The sequence below is a fragment of the Carya illinoinensis genome, chromosome 5 (assembly GCF_018687715.1).
Source record: "Carya illinoinensis cultivar Pawnee chromosome 5, C.illinoinensisPawnee_v1, whole genome shotgun sequence".
NCBI lineage: Eukaryota > Viridiplantae > Streptophyta > Magnoliopsida > Fagales > Juglandaceae > Carya > Carya illinoinensis.
Genome location: NC_056756.1, coordinates 9,442,974 through 9,462,731, shown reverse-complemented (window position 1 = coordinate 9,462,731; position 19,758 = coordinate 9,442,974). Strand labels below are relative to the sequence as shown.

General features: G+C 36.3%; 3 protein-coding genes across 11 annotated transcripts; all 3 read left to right on the top strand.

Moving 5' to 3' along the window:
• Positions 1 to 246: 246 nt before the first annotated feature.
• Positions 247 to 9,954, top strand: LOC122311878 (RNA-binding protein 39-like). Of its 6 annotated transcripts, XM_043126641.1 has the most exons (15): positions 1,540 to 1,559; positions 1,894 to 2,051; positions 2,129 to 3,069; positions 3,454 to 3,535; positions 3,651 to 3,707; positions 4,367 to 4,422; positions 6,135 to 6,369; positions 7,160 to 7,243; positions 7,397 to 7,471; positions 8,131 to 8,214; positions 8,724 to 8,788; positions 8,861 to 9,101; positions 9,187 to 9,275; positions 9,364 to 9,478; positions 9,568 to 9,954. In XM_043126641.1, exons 3-15 carry the CDS (start codon positions 2,993 to 2,995, stop codon positions 9,607 to 9,609), a joined length of 1,302 nt encoding a protein of 433 aa, XP_042982575.1. In that variant the 5' UTR covers positions 1,540 to 1,559; positions 1,894 to 2,051; positions 2,129 to 2,992; the 3' UTR covers positions 9,610 to 9,954. The 6 variants fall into 6 exon arrangements, with proteins under 6 accessions (XP_042982573.1, XP_042982572.1, XP_042982576.1 ...); XM_043126639.1 differs by lacking the exons at positions 1,894 to 2,051; positions 2,129 to 3,069 and adding an exon at positions 247 to 403 and having other exon boundaries at positions 915 to 1,559; positions 9,187 to 9,242; XM_043126638.1 differs by lacking the exons at positions 1,894 to 2,051; positions 2,129 to 3,069 and adding an exon at positions 247 to 403 and having other exon boundaries at positions 915 to 1,559.
• A 499-nt stretch (positions 9,955 to 10,453) lies between these two features.
• On the top strand, positions 10,454 to 13,671 carry LOC122311879 (monooxygenase 2-like). Its single transcript, XM_043126644.1, has 6 exons — positions 10,454 to 11,105; positions 11,226 to 11,372; positions 11,774 to 11,842; positions 11,985 to 12,153; positions 12,460 to 12,688; positions 12,877 to 13,671. The coding sequence occupies exons 1-6, from the start codon at positions 11,032 to 11,034 to the stop codon at positions 13,437 to 13,439; spliced, it is 1,251 nt and encodes a 416-aa protein (XP_042982578.1). The 5' UTR covers positions 10,454 to 11,031; the 3' UTR covers positions 13,440 to 13,671.
• A 787-nt stretch (positions 13,672 to 14,458) lies between these two features.
• Positions 14,459 to 18,861, top strand: LOC122309992 (monooxygenase 2-like). Of its 4 annotated transcripts, none has more exons than XM_043123850.1 (6): positions 14,459 to 14,801; positions 14,898 to 15,044; positions 15,255 to 15,323; positions 15,717 to 15,909; positions 17,709 to 17,964; positions 18,190 to 18,861. In XM_043123850.1, exons 1-6 carry the CDS (start codon positions 14,728 to 14,730, stop codon positions 18,747 to 18,749), a joined length of 1,299 nt encoding a protein of 432 aa, XP_042979784.1. In that variant the 5' UTR covers positions 14,459 to 14,727; the 3' UTR covers positions 18,750 to 18,861. The 4 variants fall into 4 exon arrangements, with proteins under 4 accessions (XP_042979784.1, XP_042979786.1, XP_042979785.1 ...); XM_043123852.1 differs by having other exon boundaries at positions 14,469 to 14,801; positions 15,744 to 15,909; XM_043123851.1 differs by having other exon boundaries at positions 14,473 to 14,801; positions 17,736 to 17,964.
• Positions 18,862 to 19,758: the final 897 nt, after the last annotated feature.

The window sequence follows — 19,758 nt, the reverse complement described above, 5'->3', positions numbered from 1 at the left end:
ATATTTATAATCATAAAAAATGTGATTGTCGCATTCATTTTAAACAAAATAAATATAAAATATAAAAAAAAAGGAACTTTTTAATAATATTTTATTTTTATTTTATATTTTTCAAAAGAAATGCATGACTCTCTATAAGACTGTATCTGAAACTGATTTAACATCCCATCAAGGATTGAGCCCGTAACCGGCCCAAACGGTAACAAACCCAGCCCAACAATATAACGGTCACGTGTCACCCACGCTCTCATCTTCTTGCCCTAGCGATGCAGCACGGAGAAGCAACGTAAATCTACACTCGCGCTTCAAGCTCGCAAAGGTTTTTTCAGGCACTCGGACGCATAGGGTTCTCGCTGTTATACAATTTACCATTAGAAGCCCTACTTTACAATCCTCTCTGAAGGTAAATTTTCAAATTCTCGCTGAAAATCTGACTTTCCTTTTGGTTTCTGAGAAATGGTGTAAGCTTCAGGATTAAACTATCATAATCGGTAAATCTTCTTATTCAATTTCTTTTTAATTCCCGCGTTGCATCTACGACCAACGGATCGCTAAATAGCTTTAACTAGGGCTTTTTGTGTTTGGAAAATAAATTGAATTGAAAATGATGTTCGATCAGTGAATTGCTTATAAAAAATTATACCCGATCAATAAATTAAGTTGTACAGTTGATTAGCATACCGATTAAAGGTTATTACAAGTTGGATGGCTGCAAATTTCTTCCTGCAGTTAATTTCAAATTTTATCTGTCAATGTACTTAGATGATTATTTCAACTGGAATAATCTGTTTCGCGGTTCCAGTTTTCTCGGGCTCCAGACAATGCAACTCTTAGACCTTAGTATTCTATTTCCCTTTTTGGTATCATTTTTTTGCAGCTACACTGTGTTTATAAATAGATTTTCTTGGATCCAGGTATTGTCTGCTAAGCTTTATCTGTGTAGTTTTGGAGAAGAGAGTCCTGATGGATTTTGATGCCTACGATTACTTGGAGAAAACTGTTGAAAATATTGAGTCCCAAAAAGACAGGGAGGATGCTGTTAATGGCAGTGGTGAAATTGAGAAGTCTAGAGAGAAAGATCGTAGTCGACGTTCAAAGCATAGGAGTGATGAGAGGGATGATTATGTGGAACGACGGTCCAAGCGCTCAAGATCAGAAGATGATTCTCATGATCGTGATCTACATAGAGAGAGGGGTTCATCTCGTCAACGATCGCGGTCAAGGGATGGGGAAAGGGATCGGCACAGGAGTGTCCGGGAACATAAGGATAAGGAGAGAGATAGGGATAGATACAAGGATAGGGAGGAGAGGAATGGGAAGGAGAGAGAGAAGGATAGATATAGAGAGCCGGATCATGATCGAGGCAAAGATAAGAGAGAACGTGTTCGGGAGAGTGAGAGTGAGAGGGAAAGGGAGAGAGAGAGAGAGCGATCGCATCGAAGCAGGAGTCGATCTGATAAGCATCAGATTGAGCATGATGAAAGAGAGAGGAGTCATGACAGGGAGTACAAAGAAAGAGAAATGGAAAGAGAGTTGAGGGAACGAGACAGAGAAAACAGGTATGTTATGTTTGTGTATTCTTTTATCTTTGGAACTATTACATTAATGTGCACAATGGGCTTTACAGATACTCAGTGATATACTCAGTGATACTGTAATGCTGGTGAAAAACTAATTGTACTTGATAATTGTTCATATTGATGTATACTGAATATAAAATAGCTCTAGTGGAAAGTCAAGGTTAACTTATGATAATATTCTATATAGTTTTCACTACACGCACTCTAAGATTTAAAGTGGAAGAAATAAGCCTTCATAAGTCGATAGTGCTATTTGACAGTATGAAAAATTCTGTATACAGTATATTGAATGTTAGATTCTGGGAACTCGCAGATATGCTAGAGCAATCTTCAGATGGTCTTTCTGGCAATTGCGCCAGGCACAGGAACTCAGGTCATGGGTTCTTGATGTTCCTCTTGAACTTTCTGGAATCTCTCCAAAAGTTTGCATTTGCAAGATTAGAGGTTTTGGTGTGGGAGATTTTGACCATGGTGGTGATGTCATGCTATGATTTTTGTTATCCTCCACCTTTGAACTCAGTAGCTTAATTTTATTTATTCTGTTGCAGAAATGCTGGTGAGAGAGTGATGGGCTTTGCTTAAGAGAAGCACCTCATCTTCTGATTCCTGTGGGGAATTTAATGTTCTGCATTATTCTGTTGCATATTTTATATATTGATATATTTTCGATATGTTCGGTTGCCTGTCTTGAAGAATTTAGCTTTAGATGACCATGGTTTTCCTATTCATGTCCTCAAAGGCGCATTCACCATTATTTTTTTTATAAGAAATGATTTTTGCTTGGATACCATGTGAAATTTTCATTTGTCCCAAAAGCTTTAACTTATGGGAACAGATAGAAATTCACCATTATTGATGCTGAGTCGATATGTTGTAAGTCTTAAATTTTAAATTTTATTATCAGTAATTTTTTCTTGTTTTTAAAAAAGTCTAATTTTTAAATTGATTGCATGTTCTTTTCACTAGTCATTGCCTCTGAAGAAAGTCTTTTTTCAAATTATAGATTCCTTGAAATCAATTTTTGCAATTAAAATGGTTTCATATTTTGTACCTAACTTTGTTTGGCCTTCATACTTTCATTACAAGCACTTGCATTTTGTAACAAGAAACTTTTACTTGTCATATGGTATTGTATTTTCTTCTAGACCCTAAGCCTTTGCCATAAGCGTCAATTAGGTTTCATTGGGTTGCATATCTTGCAAGTCCACTTTTTTTTATGTTGAGTATAATGTAATATAAGTATAATGTAAAATTACTTATATATAAAAAAAAGTAAAATGTAAAAAAGTTTCATTGGGACTGTAGGCATAATTTAAGGTCTCAGTTTTGTTTTATGTGCTTTGCGGAATATGAGCTTTTAACAGGTTCCAAATTAATGCAATTAGGTCCTTGGGTACTGCCTTCAATACAACATGATGATGCTGTTTCCATTTATGATTATGTTGGTCTCAATGTTTTCATTACCATTAATTGCTTCGTCTATATCCAGGTTGGTCCTTATCAAATTTAAAAATGGAACAGTTTTTAAATTTCACCATCTGCCAGCTTTGGTAATTTCATGTTAACTTTGTGTAGTTCCCTGCAGGACTGCTACTTGGGTTTGGCAGTTTTACTCTTAGTGGAGAATAATTTGCTGCCATTTTGGGACTATTATTTTCTTCTTTTTCATTTACATTACAGGGCAATTTTTGCTGTATTAGATGCATTTATACGTTCCAAGAAGTAAAATAATATATAAACACGTGTGTGTGTGTGACATTTCACTTTAAGAGTGTTCTGTATCAGCTTGTTTTTCCATTGGAATAATTTGATAACAATTTTACCTATTATTAGACAATTCGGGTCTGCATTTCACGCTTTCATTCTCTCACAGACGATACAAAGAGAAAAAGGAGGAAGGAACTGAACCAGAGGCTGATCCTGAACGGGATCAGAGGACAGTATTTGCTTACCAGGTAATCCAAGTCAATTACATTTGCATTGGCATTATACTTGTTCTGATGGCTTAAAATTTGTCAGTTATAGTTTCCATTAGATCTAACTTATATTTCCTGGCATTACATTTTTAAGATATCTTTGAAGGCCAATGAAAGAGATGTGTATGAGTTCTTCTCAAGAGCTGGCAAGGTTGGTATTTTGTTTTTGTTTTTATTAAATAAGCATTTTTTTTCTTTCTTCTTCTTCTTATTTTTTTTAATATAGGCTATTTGTTCTGTAATACTCACACATATGAGAGGGAGGTGGATGAGATCCTACATTGTCTAGTAGGGAGAAGTCCTTGGCCTTACAATTATTTTATGGGGTTCTGCTTGTAACCTTGATGGGTTCTTTTAGAGTATAAAACCAGACATATTTGAGCTTTGCCTGGATCGTTACCAATAGTATTAGAGTCAATACTAGTGAAAACTAGTGGAGTTTAAACCATGGCATAAAAGAGTGGCCCGGTGAGGATGTTGAGTTTTGAGTGGAGGAGATTGTAGCATCCACATCTGTTAGGATTGGTGAGTGGAATTTTACATTGCCTAGAAAGGACAAGTTCTTTGCCTTTATAATGTTTCCAAGATACTCCAATTGTGACCTTGACTAGTGTTTTTGGAGTATAAGCTCAAATTTGACTATGTGTTTCTTGGAAGATCTATTTTGGATGATGAATCTAACATAAAAATTACTTTTAAAAAACATAAAAACAAATTGACACTTCTCAAAATGTGGCAGCAGGTGTTTGATTTTTTTTTCTCTCCCTGTCTCTAATTATTGTTAGCATGTTTCCTTGTCTATTATCTCAGGTGCGAGATGTACGCCTTATAATGGATCGCAATTCAAGGCGTTCCAAGGGAGTTGGGTATGTTTCATCTGCCTATATGACCCAGGCTTGAAAAATCTTAGTTACTTCTGTTTTGCATTTACGTATAGAACCCCTAGAGGTTGGCTCAAGTGGTAAAGGCCCTGGGCTTGGGGGTATGCTCCCCCTAGGTCTAAGGTTCAAATCCCCTTGGGTGCAAACAATCTCTAGGGGGGCCATTGGATTGGGGGGAAAAGTCATTGCAAAGGGCCTGTGTATCCCCGGGATTAGTCGGGACGCTGTTCCTGGATACCCGGTGCCCAAAAAAAAAAAGGTACTGTCATCAATAGATTTTTAAGTTTGTCATGCTAAAATCCCTTAGATTGCCACTTATATATATATAATCCCTGAGATATTGCCCTTACATTTTTATTTTCAGTTAATTAATTGAAGGTATCACCCCCTGCCTGGGGGGGGGGGGTAGTTAAACAGGAAAAAATCTACAGTTATAAATGAGAGGAGGCAGCCCAATATCTGGAGGGATAGATGCTATCAAACTATGTTCACTTTTGATTAAATCATTTAGAGAAAGAAGTGATCTCAAAAGTGAACACAATTTGATAGCAACAAAGGGAAGTTCGGAATGATTATCAGTCAGGTCTTATATATAATAGTTTTTTTTTCTTCAGATATTTTTCTGTACAGAATGGAATTAATATCTTGGAAAAGGTAATATGTTGTTTGGATTTATTCTCAATTAAAATTAAAAAAATTTATATTTTGTTTTGGTTTTTTGCGTAATGTGCTCTACTGGGTGTGTAAGATGTGTGTTCTTTATTGTGTTATTTGGACAGATAAGCATTTTGTGGGTTTTGTAACTTTTGCTTCCAGATTTTTTTCATTAGCTGGCTGTTTCTCATAGATTGTGAAATTAAACAGTCCATTGGGTATGCATGAGAATTTTCTGATTTACTTGCTTGTCACATATGGTCGTTATAGTTCTTTCATTTGTGGCTGATGCAAGCATCACTTCCTGGAAGTACTGCAATAGCTCCCCTGACCTATGTTTTTTGGTTGATTGTTGTAACATAATGGGGCACGTTGGTTACTGGATGTAGATATTTTTGCTTTTGGAGGATAGAATAATGGTTGTGAGAAAACGTGATGGTGTTCAATAAAGGGATTTCCGTGTTTTAACCCTTTTTTCTTTTAATTTTAAAAAGAAAGCTGAAACCATGTAGCAAGGAATTGAACGAACCCACCGAAAGTGTGTTTTTGCATAGGTGTCTGTTCCAGGAGTCGGTAAATGTTGGATGGAGAGCAGGATCCTTTGGTTATTAAGAGAAGAATATAGACCTCAAAAGCTGGACCAAGGTTGAGCTTCAAAAGGCCATGGGTTTGAGCTGGTTGGTTGGCAACAGAAGTCAAGCTATTTGGTTGCATGGCCAAGCACATGTATCAGAAAATAGGTCAAATACGGCATAACATTTAGGAAATGATGAGAATACACCATTTTTGAAACATGATTATGGTAATGGTCCTGGTTTCTTGCTATTGTATATACATAAGATCTATCATGATAGAGTCATTTGCCTTTTCTGGGGTGGTAAATCACTAAGGGGAGTAAGTTGAATCAGACAGTTGTATTTTGTACTTCATAGTTCATGCTGTGTATCAGGAATTTGTTATGCTCAATGTAGTAGTATTATGTTTGTATATTTGTTGTATATTATTTTTATTGTGTCCTTCTGATCCTAACTATCTCCTGGCAGGTATATTGAGTTCTATGATGCAATGTCCGTCCCTATGGCAATAGCACTCTCTGGTCAGCTTCTTCTTGGTCAACCAGTTATGGTGAAGCCATCAGAAGCTGAAAAGAATCTGGTCCAGTCAACTACAGTTGTAGCTGGTGTATCTGGTGGGCTTATAGGCCCCTATTCAGGTGGGGCTCGAAGGCTTTATGTTGGCAATCTACATTTCAACATGACTGAAGCTGATCTTCGTCAGGTAATCATATTTTGTTGGTAGTCATTCCATAGGATCTACAGATAATTATACTGCAGAAGTTGTCAGAGTTGATCAATTAGACTAGTGTAATGGGAGAGGACACTGCGTGGTAGATCTGGGATGGGCTATTCCAACCGGTTATAGTTGATATGCTTTTGTTGTGTTTTTCGTTTTCCTTATAGATTCTTATCTTAACATTACTGATACTTTGTCCTTTTGGATAGCTTCTATAGATTGGAATGGGGCTGAGTTTCCATAATTTTCCAGTCTTTTTTTTTTTTTTTTTTTTAATTTTTTCTTTTTTAATATTTCTAATTAGGTGTTCCTCATGTATACTATTTGTGTACTTGGGCTATGCCATTTGTGTTGTTAATAAAATCTTTGATTATCTATCATAATGATTACTTACATAACTTGAAAGGAGTTTTAGCTTATATGGATGCACTTCTCTGTGCTTTTTTAAGGAGACTATGTTATTTATCACAAAAATTAATGTATCTTTACTTTAAAAATAATTTATCACAATAATTAATGTAAATGCCCTTTAATGGCCTAAATTTTTTATTGACTTTCTTGTCTAGACAATCATGCATAGGTATTGCTCATGTATATATTCCATGTACTTGGGCTATGTCTATTATTCTCTTCAATAAAATTCTTAGTTACCGATAAAAATAAGTATCTTGTAATTTCTATGCTTTATTTTCCTGTTTTATGGTTATCAGTTCTTGATATGATAATGCTCCTAACTAAATTATGTAGATATGTTGCCTTTGCTCTGAATGTACAGGTTTTTGAAGCATTTGGTCAAGTGGAGCTGGTGCAGTTGCCTCTTGATGAAACTGGACATTGCAAGGGTTTTGGCTTTGTCCAAGTGAGTTATGCCATTAAAACGTTTAGTGGTTATTGAAACTACCTAACAATGCCTCTCCCTAAGCAAGGAAGCATTTGCCTGCTTAACTGGGAGACACAGTGTTAGATGATATGATTAGGCCTATAAAAGATTGGTATTACTTTTCAATTGCAGTTTGCACGCCTTGAGGATTCCAGAAATGCACTGAGTCTGAATCAACAGTTGGAGATTGCAGGTCGGCTTATCAAGGTATTGCCACTCCATTCTTTGTTCATACTTGTACTACTAGGCGTATGAAGTTTTTGGCTGTACATTGGGTTTCATGCATCGGGGATTGGTTTTTTCATTTGTTAAACGCCAATTCAAATATATAACCTATCTGAATTAGTTGGTATTGATGGTAGTTGTATTCTGTTGAATCTGAATGCAAATGTGGGGTTCTTTTTGTATTTTTTTAGCTTTTGTCACTGGAGTACGTGCAGGTCTTCTCCCGCCTCTCGTCCATTTTTTCTCCCTGGAAATACTAATTATATCTAAAGAATATGAACTGCATGTTTGCATAGATGTGTTGACCCATGTATTTACTATGGTGCGGTGTACTAGTCCCATTGTTTTAATATCTGCTTCTTGGCACAGAATATTGTCACATAGTTGACTGAGTAGTTGAAAGAGGTTTTCTTGGTGATTCAAAGTCACGACTAAGATTGATAATTGAACTTTGATTTTTTCCTGTCACTGTCTTTACCAGCTTATCATATACTTCTGTATAAACTTTGGTGGCATTCATTTTATGTGATTACTGCATTAATAATTGCGTATGTTGTGCCGAAAATCATTGTCATAGATTCTCCTACTTAGAATATTACTTTCTTACCTTATTTCTAGCTGTTTTCCCTGTTTTTGTTCAGGTTTCAGCTGTTACTGATCAAACTGGACTGCAAGATATTGGAGCCATTTCTGGTGATTTTGATGATGATGAAGGAGGTGGCTTGGTTAGTTAGACCTCCATTATCTACTAGATTTTATTTAATTTTTGTTTATCAGCTGTTATTGCGTATGTTTATAATGCTACTGCGATTCATCTATCTATTGATGGTGGCAAGCTTACACCACAACTAGGAGTACATTCAGTCCTAAATGTTTGATTTCCAGAATACGTTCACGGCATAACAGCACCATTAACACCACTAACAATCAACACAAGAAGCAAGAATAGGACTGTTAATTTATCATCATTGACTATACCTTTTTGGAAATCTCATTATCCAGGGTGACAAAACATATGGTTCTAAACCTTTTCTATATCTGAAATATAATCTTTTATTTTTATTTTTATGCCAAATCTCTTTATTGTTTGCATGTTAGAGAATTATGTTTTATACAATGTTTTAGATTTTACATTTACTTTCTAGGTGTTCCTTTCTGGTTCTATGGTTCAGATTTGTTAATTTCTCTTAAATATATAATTGGCAAGCTGACCTAATGTTCTTTAAATTTCCAGTCGCTAAATGCACGCTCTCGAGCACTTCTTATGCAGAAGTTGGATCGCAGCGGCACTGCATCTGGGTTGTTCTCTCCCTAGTATGTTGATGTATTTGAAATTGATGTATTTGACCTGACATTTTCTTTCTTCTGCAGAATTTCTGGTTCTGTTGGCACTCCTGCTGTCAATGGCACTGGCCTTACTTTACCAATGGCACCTGTCCTAGGGGCTGCTCCTGTGGTATCTCCAGGAGTTGCTCCCCTTCCTTCTATTCCTGCTCTTGCTGGACTTGGTGTAGGCCTTCAAGGTCCCACTGTTACCGTGCCAACTGTTGATACAATAGGTGTTCCAAGCGAATGCTTATTATTGAAGGATATGTTTGATCCAAAAATTGAGGTTGTTGGGCATACTTTTTTAAAGAAACAAAACTTCCTTTTCATGTTCCTATTGCTGATAATTTTGCATGGCTTACCTTTTGCAGACGGAACCCGATTTCGATTTGGATATAAAAGAAGATGTTCGAGAAGAATGTTCAAAGTACGGAAATTTGAAGCATATTTTTGTAGACAAGTAAGTTAAGCGTGCAGATTCTCTTTTGGTCTTCCATTTTTCATTGATACGTGTGGCTTATATATGTAAATACATTTTCAATGAACAGGCACAGTGCTGGTTTTGTGTACTTACGATTTGAGAATACACAAGCTGCAGCCGCTGCACAGCGTTCTCTCCATGGAAGATGGTTTGCTGGAAAGATGATTACTGCAACATACATGGTAATTAAATTCTCTCTTAGTTTATTCTTTTTTCGATAAATACGTATTTCTCAATAGTAAAATTAAAGATTGTGTACATATGCATTCAGCTGCCCCAGGCATACGAGACCAAGTTCCCTGACAGCAGATAAGACTCCGGATTTGCAGCAGAGAGTCTTATGAGTAGCCTGAATGCCCTCTAGTACTGCCTTTTATCGTTGGCTCCAAGGTTTAGGTAAAATGGCGTTTGCTTATCTTCATTTGGGGGAGAGAGGGAGAGAAGATTGTGTATGATATGTAGGTATCCTCAGCTGACTGAGTGCGGATTGCCAATAGCCAAAGATTGTGAAAAGAAGTCTGAGTTACATGGAATGTAATTGTTATTGCTATTGCCGTTTACACAAAATCAAGGGAGTTACATTTGTAGGCCTACTTGGCGCTTTCTTTTATTATATAAAAGGTCTTGGCTACCATTTCTGGCTGCCAGCTTCTCCTGATTACGTTGGCTTGCGGTATACCAAAAACTGGTCAGGATTGAAGTAGTTTAAGTTGTGGCCATGATGCTGTTTGGGGTGTCGTGTTTAATTTGTTCTCGTCTTTTATACGGATTAAGATTGGGTGTGGGTCCCTTTTGGAGCCTGGCCGTACTTGTTTACTTTTCCTTTGCATGCCTTGGTTGAAAAAGTTTACTTTTCCTTTGCATGCCTTGGCTGTTCTTTTTCATACGAGTTTTATTAAGTAAAGTTACATATTAATTTGTATAATAATATTGATTTTTTTATATTCAAAATTTAGATTAATATTATTTTTAATAAAATTTATTTTTTGATCAATCATATTAAATTAATGTACATATTAATATGCAGTTATGCTTGTAACTAGATTTTTCTTTTTCGGACCCATGGCCTCCCCGTGTCCCCCGTCCTTGTCTTTTGGTCGTGTGGTTTTATTGGTTGTTTCCTCCTGAAAGGTTTTCCATCTTGCACCGATATGAAATTGCATGATTCTTACATTTTTTGATCTGTGATAATAGCATTTTCACGTACGAATGCTGCACAGGAGGAGACTCTTTTCCCTTGTAGATGGATGGTTCACTAGAATCTAGATTTCAGCCTCCAGCAGATCATACCCGTAAAGCGCTCAAAAAATGGTTCCAACTCCTAATTCTAGCCGATAAGATTCCTTTTGGAAAAAGAAATAATGACAACAAATAAAAAAATAAGATACCATACGGGTCCACATCTACCTCTCCCTTTGTTTCAACTCGTGACAAATGCAGGTACTCCCCGTTTCTTCCTATACTGGACAAGCGTCACTTATGTGGGACTTAAATCAATCTGAAAATCTTATCCTTGACGCATTCTTAGCGGGTAGAAGATGTCATTAAATGCGGAAGGCTACCGTGTAGTCCACATAGTATGCAGTCGACGTTATATTCACCAAAGCCCAGATTCCAAATGAATGAAACGTCATTGAATTGGTCCCGACTCTTCGGGGGCAGAGTGGGAGAAGAGAGGAGATCTCTCCATCTTTATACTCTCTCTGCCTCGAAGAAAAAATAGGCTGAAAGCATCATGGAAGTACTTGAAGACATAGTGATTATAGGAGCAGGAATAGCCGGCCTTACAACATCCTTGGGACTTCACAAGTACTCATGAACTCTGTCCCTGCCGGCGTTAATTTGATGCGTTGTCTTTGCGACTAAAGTGTAATTCTATTATATATATGGTGAATAAACCTTTGGTTCTTTTTTGTGTTTTTGGTTAAGGTTGGGAATCCGAAGCCTGGTATTGGAATCCTCGGATGGATTGAGGATCACAGGTTATGCCTTGACATTATGGAGCAATGCTTGGAAGGCCTTGGATGCTGTTGGCATTGGCGATTCCCTCCGTTGTCGACATCAACTCCTTGATGGGTATCTTCACCATGCTTACAGAATGCAAACCTCTTCATTTCTCATGTGTCAGCTGACCTTTTCTTCTTAAACCGAGTTACACAATAATTCCTGATAGTATGGTAGAGATCCCAATATCTATATAAAATGATTGAATGCAAAAAGTACTCTTTGTAAAGATGAGATAATCAAAAGAAAAAAAAAAAAACAGGCTAGAAATACAGTACAGATTAGCGTCTTATGTTTGGTTTTACTGTTTATTTGTTGGTTCAATGAGTAGTTGTTGGTCTTTGTTACTAAGTACTGTTGTGCATTCAATTGAATTATCTCGTAAATGCTACTGTATTAACGCACGAATCTCCCTAGCCTCCAAGAAAATTTAAAAGAAAATAATGAACTGACAAGCAATTATTTGAGTGCAGGAATGTGACGACCTCTATAGTTTCGGGACTCAAAATTTCAGACATATCGTTTAAGGTTAAAGGAAAACAGTAAGTTGCAGCACTGACGATGTCACAACTTTGGGGACGAAACCTTATACCATGCCTGCCTGCCGGTGATTTATTTCTTATACTAAAGTTGATAATTGAGATGTTTGTGCCAGCTAGCCTGAATCATTTGTGTGATGTGCAGTCCTGGAGTCAATGAAGTTCGTCGTGTCAAGAGGAATATGTTGGTGGAAGCTCTTGCAAAGGAGCTTCGGAGTGGCACCATTAGGTACTCTTCCAAGGTGGTCTGTATAGAGGAATCAGGATTCTATAAGCTAGTGCATCTTGCTGATGGAACCACCTTTAAAACCAAGGTAAATTAATCATTTCACTTTCTAAAGGTAAACGTAGCACTATTTCATTTGCAGACAACCCAATTATCAATTAAGGTTCTTTTCATCTGCTTGAACGAGTCGGATGGTCCAATTCTGAAGAGAAAATCCTATAATGTTGTAGTGTCCAATTTGATGAGATCCAATTTATGTTCAAGGAGAATTCCTGATTGGAACTTTTTAAATGAGTCTTAGTAATTGGCGATATTGAGTTAATAGCAATTATCCATGTGTTCTTCGTTCTAATTGCTTAGGCCTTACCGGAGTACCAATGTTGTGAATTCAAAGGTCTTGATTGGGTGCGATGGAGTCAACTCAGTGGTGGCAAAGTGGCTGGGCTTGAAGAAACCGTCTTCCACCGGGAGATTTGCCATCAGGGGGTGTGTAGATTTCGAGTCTAGTCATGGGTTTGCGCCCATAACCATGCATTTCTTTGGGAATGGTGTCCGGTTTGGTTTTGTTCCTTGTGACGATAACTCTGTCTATTGGTTTTTCACTTGGATTCCATCCAGCCAAGGTGAGCAATTCACCTCAACAAAGAGCTACTTTGAATCTTTGATTCCCTCCCCCCTCCCCCCCCCCCCCCCCCCCCCCCCCCCCCCCCCCCAAAATTGGATTTTATACACTTGAATTGACTGATTTATTTACAAACTCTTGGAAACAATTTGATTTGAGTTATCAGAAGTGTTGTTTATTTTCTGGCAGAGAAAGATCAGACAGAAGATAACCCAGCTAAAATGAAGCAGCTTGTATTAAGCAAGCTAGGAAAGATACCCGATGAAGTAAGGGCTGTCGTAGAAAACACTGAACTGGATAGTTTTGTCGCGTACCCACTAAGTTACAGACAGCCCTGGGAACTCCTTTGGGGAAATATAAGCAAAGGAAATGCCTGTGTAGCCGGAGATGCACTCCACCCCATGACTCCAGACATTGGCCAAGGAGGCTGTGCTGCTCTGGAAGACGGCGTTGTTTTAGCCAGGTGTCTTGCCGAGGCTCTATTGAAAGAACCAGGTGGGGAAACAAAAGAGAAAGATGATCATCAAAGAGAGAGAGAGGAATATGAGAAAATTGAAATGGGGTTGAAGAAGTTTGCCAAAGAGAGGAAATGGAGAAGCATTGAGCTCATTTCTACAGCCTACATTGTTGGTTTTATGGAGCAGAGCGATGGCAAAGTGATGACCTTCTTAAGGGATAAAATATTTGCTGCAATCCTGGCTGGGATAATGCTGAAGACGGGTAGTTTCGATTGTGGAAAGCTCACCATTTGATCTTGAAATCAACGAGCACACATATGCAGTTGATCAGCTGTAGTAATGCATGCTTGAGCTCCATGCTTCATTTTCTTTCACAACATTTCTGGTGATCTTCAACGATCACGTACCGTTGCCCTACTTGAAATTAGGAGATGAGGAGCTATTGTAAAGCTGTCATAATTCAAAAATCTTGAAAGTTTGTTGGAATCAATTTATTTAAAGGAACGGTAGATAGAGTTATATATAATCATGGCAGTGTCTTGAGATGGAAAAAATAAAGGACTTTATTATGTATAAAAAAAAAGTGAACTTTTTTAATAGAAATGGTATCTGCAGTCGTTAAAAATTGTGAGTGTCGCATAATTCTTTAAAAAAAAATGAGTAAATATAAATTTTACATGATAAAAAATTAATTTTTTAATAATAAATTTTAATATTTTTTAAATAGATTATACGGTATTTTTACACTCTATCATTGTATCTAACATTATTATTATTTTCAACTTAGAGAAATACTTTTTGCAGTCGGCAGATGTAATCGGCGTGCAGTCGACTGTAAAAAAGTAAATTAATACATGACCTACATGAAAAAAAAAATTATTTTTATAATTTTTTTTTATTCATGTAGTTCTCTCTGAATATAAAAAAAATTTTTTATAATTTTTTTTATTCATTCCGTACAGTCAATTATACACCGACTGCATTTACCAATTGTCCGTAACAAAGTCCTTTCCTCCCACTAGTTGCGTAGGACCCCATATACTTTAACGCTTCGAAATAATTAATTCACCGACGTTTTGGCCGATATATGTATATATATATATATATGTAAAATACGTAACGTCATACGTCAAATTCACGTGTTAGGTGCCTGCCATTTGTATAGAATAAAATATTATATGCTTAACCCGCTAAAGTTCCCTGCCATTTATGACCCAGAATTCGAGCTGCACTCGTTCCTGAACACAATTATTGTTCTTGTTTTGACCGATATATACACATACACACACATATACAGTGATGCACATGTATATATAATAAATTATTATCATATCCGTAAGATCCAATTTACGTGTTAGCTAGCTTCCGTAATCAACTTTGTTTCATCATGTAGAAGTAGAACCACGTCTACAAATTGCAATGATCTTCCTCCCAAGCTCATCATGTCCAGCTCGGACGACTGTCTTTATAAAGAGTATCGATTTCATGTAATCTTAATTACTGGACGGTCGAAAATTTATTCCAACCTCATCCGATCCACAGGAATAAAAGAGCAACATCAAGATCAGCCAATATATATATCATGGGGGGAGTGGAAGACATAGTGATTGTGGGAGCTGGAATTGCTGGTCTTACAACATCCTTGGGACTTCATAGGTACGTACACACAACCTTTGATCTCCATGTCCTTTTTGTGATACATGATCATGTTCGATCGGCCATGAAGGTATAAACATGAGTATTTAATCGCAGGCTGGGCATTCGAAGCCTTGTATTGGAATCCTCGGATAGTTTGAGGACCACAGGATTTGCCTTTACAACATGGGCAAATGCTTGGAAGGCCCTAGATGCTGTTGGCCTTGCCTCCTCTCTTCGACAACATCATCAACGGATTCTTGGGTAAGTAGGACTCAACCTCGATCTCCTCAATCCATCCAGGTTTTTTTTTTTTTTTTTTTTTTTTTCAGATCATTACCATATATGTATATAGTATGTTTTTCTCAAAAAAAAAAAATATATATATAGTATGTATGTAAGCATACCATATACGAGGCAACTTCCACGCTGTTTTGGTTTTACTGAACACCACACATCTTCTATCGTGTGCAGAAATGTGACTACCTCTACAATTTCAGGGCTTCAAACCTCGAAGACTTCATTTGAAGTCAAAGGAAAACAGTAAGTGACAGCACTGGAAAAGGATATTCCTGATTCTTGTAGGGCTATTTTTTACTGCAATTGTTTTTCGGAAGTTTTTAAGATTCCTGATTCTTGGTAGGGCTATTTTTTACTGCAATGGATGAAAAGTTAGCTTTGGGTTTTCTTGCATGAGCGAGTGAGCGGTATCAACTTTCAAGTCCTGATTGCGGTGAAAAAAAACCTATTTTTCTGCAAAAAAGACGACAGAAATTACAACCATCTCTTTCTATCCGAAGTTAATTTGTGATTCTTGGATAATTTCTTTCTCCTACAACAACGCAGCTATGTAAAGCTTAGATGACCAAAATTTTGTATACAATGCCGGGCTTTATTTTGATATTAGAATCAAAACGAGGAGATTGAGTCAGACAGGTTAAATGCTGTACATGTGGTTTGCAGTGCAGAACACGAAGTTCGTTGTGTTCAAAGGAAGTTGTTGTTGGAAGCCCTTGCAGAGGAACTCCCAAGTGGGACGATAAGGTACTCTTCCAAGGTGGTTTCTCTAGAGGAATCAGGCTCCGTGATGCTTGTGCATCTTGCCGATGGGACCATTCTCAGAACTAAGGTACGAACTGTGTTTAATGATTTAACGTGGAATTTGGTAGGGAAAATGATAGTTCCACCGCTGCCCTATTTTATTTTTTTTTAATGATTAAGAAATTTTTTTTAATATTATTATAATTTTTTTTATATTTTTTTAAAATGTTTAAAAGTATTAAAAAATAATTAAATTTTTTATTTTTATTTTTACCTAACGGAGCCACTAACGATGCGTATAGCACCGCGTTAGCCATCAACGATGCGTGTGGCACCGTCCATTTAGTAGTGGCCTTTTAAGTTCGAAGAATCCAAACTTTACAAGAAGACGCGAGACATGCCGCACGTCATGTCTAATGATTTAATTAAATTATTCTAACAGTACCAAAGTATTCAATTTCATCTATCTTACAATCACGTTAAGTCATTTGACTTGAAAAAAAAGAAAAAACCCACGTGGGAGCAGAGTTTTCGACTACCCAACGCCAACGTTAGAGCATTGGTAACGAATTTTTCACCTTTATTTTTATTTTTAAATTTAAAGAATATATCTTTAAAATTATCTACATTAATTTATTTATATATAAAATTTTAAATAATTAGCGACAGTTATTATTTAAACATAAATACCACCTTTTCATTTTTTAAATTATATTTTTATTATTTTTTCTCTTTCCTCTCAATTCTCTCTTTTCTTTTTTTTCTTCTCTCTTTTTATTATTTTATTATTATTTGATCAAAAAATACATAATCTAATATAAAAATTTTTCTTTATATTTAAAATTAATTTTCAAAACATATAATAATTTTATATATGAAAATAAATAATCCATTGCCAATACTCTACCATCGAATTTTAAAAATGATACCGTCTAAACCACTCCTCTTCTGGACCCTACCGAAATAGGAGCCATATATATATATGAGAAATACTTTTTGCAGTCGGGAGATGCAGTCAGTGTGCAGTCGGCTGTAAAAAAAAAATTAATACGGAACTTACATGAAAAAAAAAAATATTTTTATAACTTTTTATAATTCATGTAGGTCCCCTTGAATATAAAAAAATTTTTTTATAATTTTTTTTATTCATTCCGTACTGCCGATTGCACGCCGACTATATGTGACGACTGTATGTAGCAAACCTATATATATATATATATCAGAAATGATTTGTGCAGTCGGGAAATGCAGTCGGCGTGCAGTCGGCTGTAAAAAAAAAATTAATACAGGACCTACGTGAAAAAAAAAAATTATTTTTATAACTTTTTATAATTCATGTAGGTCTCCCTGAATATAAAATAATTTTTTTATAATTTTTTTTTATTCATTCAGTACAGCCGACTGCACGCTGACTGCATTTCCCGACTGTATGTAGCAAAGCCCTATATATATATATCAGATCATGGCTTATATTTTCATTACTATAGAAGTGGAAGTTAAATGGGACGTACATTGGGTTGTTCGCTCTGTTCCTACTTTGGCAAACCATACGTATATCCCATCATCGACACGTATTCTTGTTTGTTTTTACATATAAGATAAGTTGAAATAAAAGTAAAAAGTTAAAAAAAAATATTATTAGAATATATTTTTTTAATATTATTTTTATTTTAAGATTTAAAAAAGTTAAATTATTTATTTTATTTTGTGTAAGAATTTGAAAAAATTATAGTGATTAAATAAAATGAGATGAGATGAGATAAAAAGTTTTGTGAAAATTGAGAATTTTTTATAAATCGAATATAAACTTACTTTGAAGGCAGGCTTAATGAGAGCATCTACGTAGGTCATGTTTTGGATATAATTTCTTGGGATTTATTATTGTAGAATAAACTTAAAATTTGTGAATGGAAGGTTTTAATCGGGTGTGATGGAGTGAACTCGGTGGTAGCAAAGTGGCTGCATTTCAAGAAACCAGCTTTCGCAGGGAGATCTGCCATAAGGGGCTTTGCAGACTTCAAGCGCAATCATGGATTTGAGAACAAGTTCATACAGTTCTTTGGGGAAGGTTTTCGATATGGTTTTCTTCCTTGTGATGATAGCAAGGTCTATTGGTTTTTCACCTGGACTCCCTCTAGCCAAGGTAATTAGCCATCTTAATCCCTTTAACTTGGTGCTAATTGCTTGATTCTTGGCTTTCAAAACGTACAATTTCTGGAGTAACAGATTATATTAGAACCAAAACTAGGATAACAAAATTAGTACGACTGCATTATGTGGAGAATGCCTTCTGAAACAGGATACTTTCCCTACTGAAATCTATGCTTAGCATTGTCGCAATTTTCTTTTACATGTATCTATCTTGCAGATAAAGAGATAGAAGATAACCCAGCTAGGATGAAACAATTTGTGTTGGGCAAGCTTGAAAAAGTTCCTGATGAAATAAGGAATGTAATTGAAAACACTGAACTAGATGGTATGACATCATCGGCAATAAGGTACAGACATCCTTGGGAGCTTCTTTGGGGAAATGTCAGCAAAGGAAACGTCTGTGTAGCCGGCGATGCACTCCATCCCATGACCCCTGACATTGGCCAAGGTGGTTGTTCTGCCTTGGAAGACGGCGTCGTTTTGGCCAGGTGTCTTGGTCAGGCTTTACTAAAAAAACCAAGTGAGGATAAGAGAGAAGATAAAATGGAAAGAGAAGGAGATCATGATGAATATACGAGAATTGAATCAGGATTGAAGAAGTATGCCAAAGAGAGGAAATGGAGAAGCATTAACCTCATTACTACAGCTTATATTGTTGGTTACATTCAGGGTGGTGGTGGAAAAGCTATAAGCTTCTTAAGGGATAAAATACTAGCCAGATTCCTTGCTGGGTTTATGTTGAAGATGGCTGATTTTGATTGTGGAAAGCTTATTTAGAAATTCTTAAAATGCAGTGAGTGCATATGCTTTGTATAATTGGTACTGCAAAATGCTAAGCATTTGTTGTTTTGCTTGTTTGAGGAATGAATGGTTTTTATTTGTTCTAAAATGTAATCAAGCATACTAATAAGCTTGTGGTTTGATGGTATACTGTTGGGATTATCCCCCATCAATTGTGGAAAGGATTGGACTGGTTAGTGGTCAGTTTATGACTGTGAGGGAAAGCTTCACCCATTGAGCTAACTTTTGGGGTTGAGAGAGCCCATGACCACCTCCTAACAGGTATTTGTTTCCATAGAAAGGAATAAGGATCCTGATTTCATTTGGGGTTTAGTCTCCAACATACGATTGAATTATTATTTTAAGTTGTCCACTTCTAAATCTTGTACAGTTAATCAAAGTAAATCGTCTAAATGGGCATGAACAATATTACACTAATGAAGAACGACTGCGGCCACCGCTAACCTTTATGATCTTAGTTTAAAATAAAATTATTGAAGCTGTAAGGGTGGCTTTCTCTGTTCATATAGGCTATAGTCGCTTTGCCTTGTTGGACATCAGACCATTAGGTACTATTCCAAGGTAGTTTGTATAGAGGAAACATGATTCTATAAGCTTGTGCATCTTGCTGATGGAACCGCTTTAAAATCAAAGATAAATTCATTTAGAAAAATTCTATACACTATATATATTACTATTTCACTTTCATCTTATTAAGCAAGATATAACACATTTATCATTATGGAATAATAATTTATTACATACTTCTCTTGTTGTGCCAAGAGCAGCCCAGAAATCAAACACAAAATAGATAGAGACAATATTTAAGTGATTCGGCAATTTACCTACGTTCACTGGAGCAGAAACTTGCTATTCAATGTGTTTGTACACGATTACAAACACTCTCTCAAAACAACTCTCTATCTCAAATGGCACTACAAACTCATACTCTCAGAACTCATCTTGTTGGATGATCTTTGCTTCAGCTATCCTCTCCTATTTATAG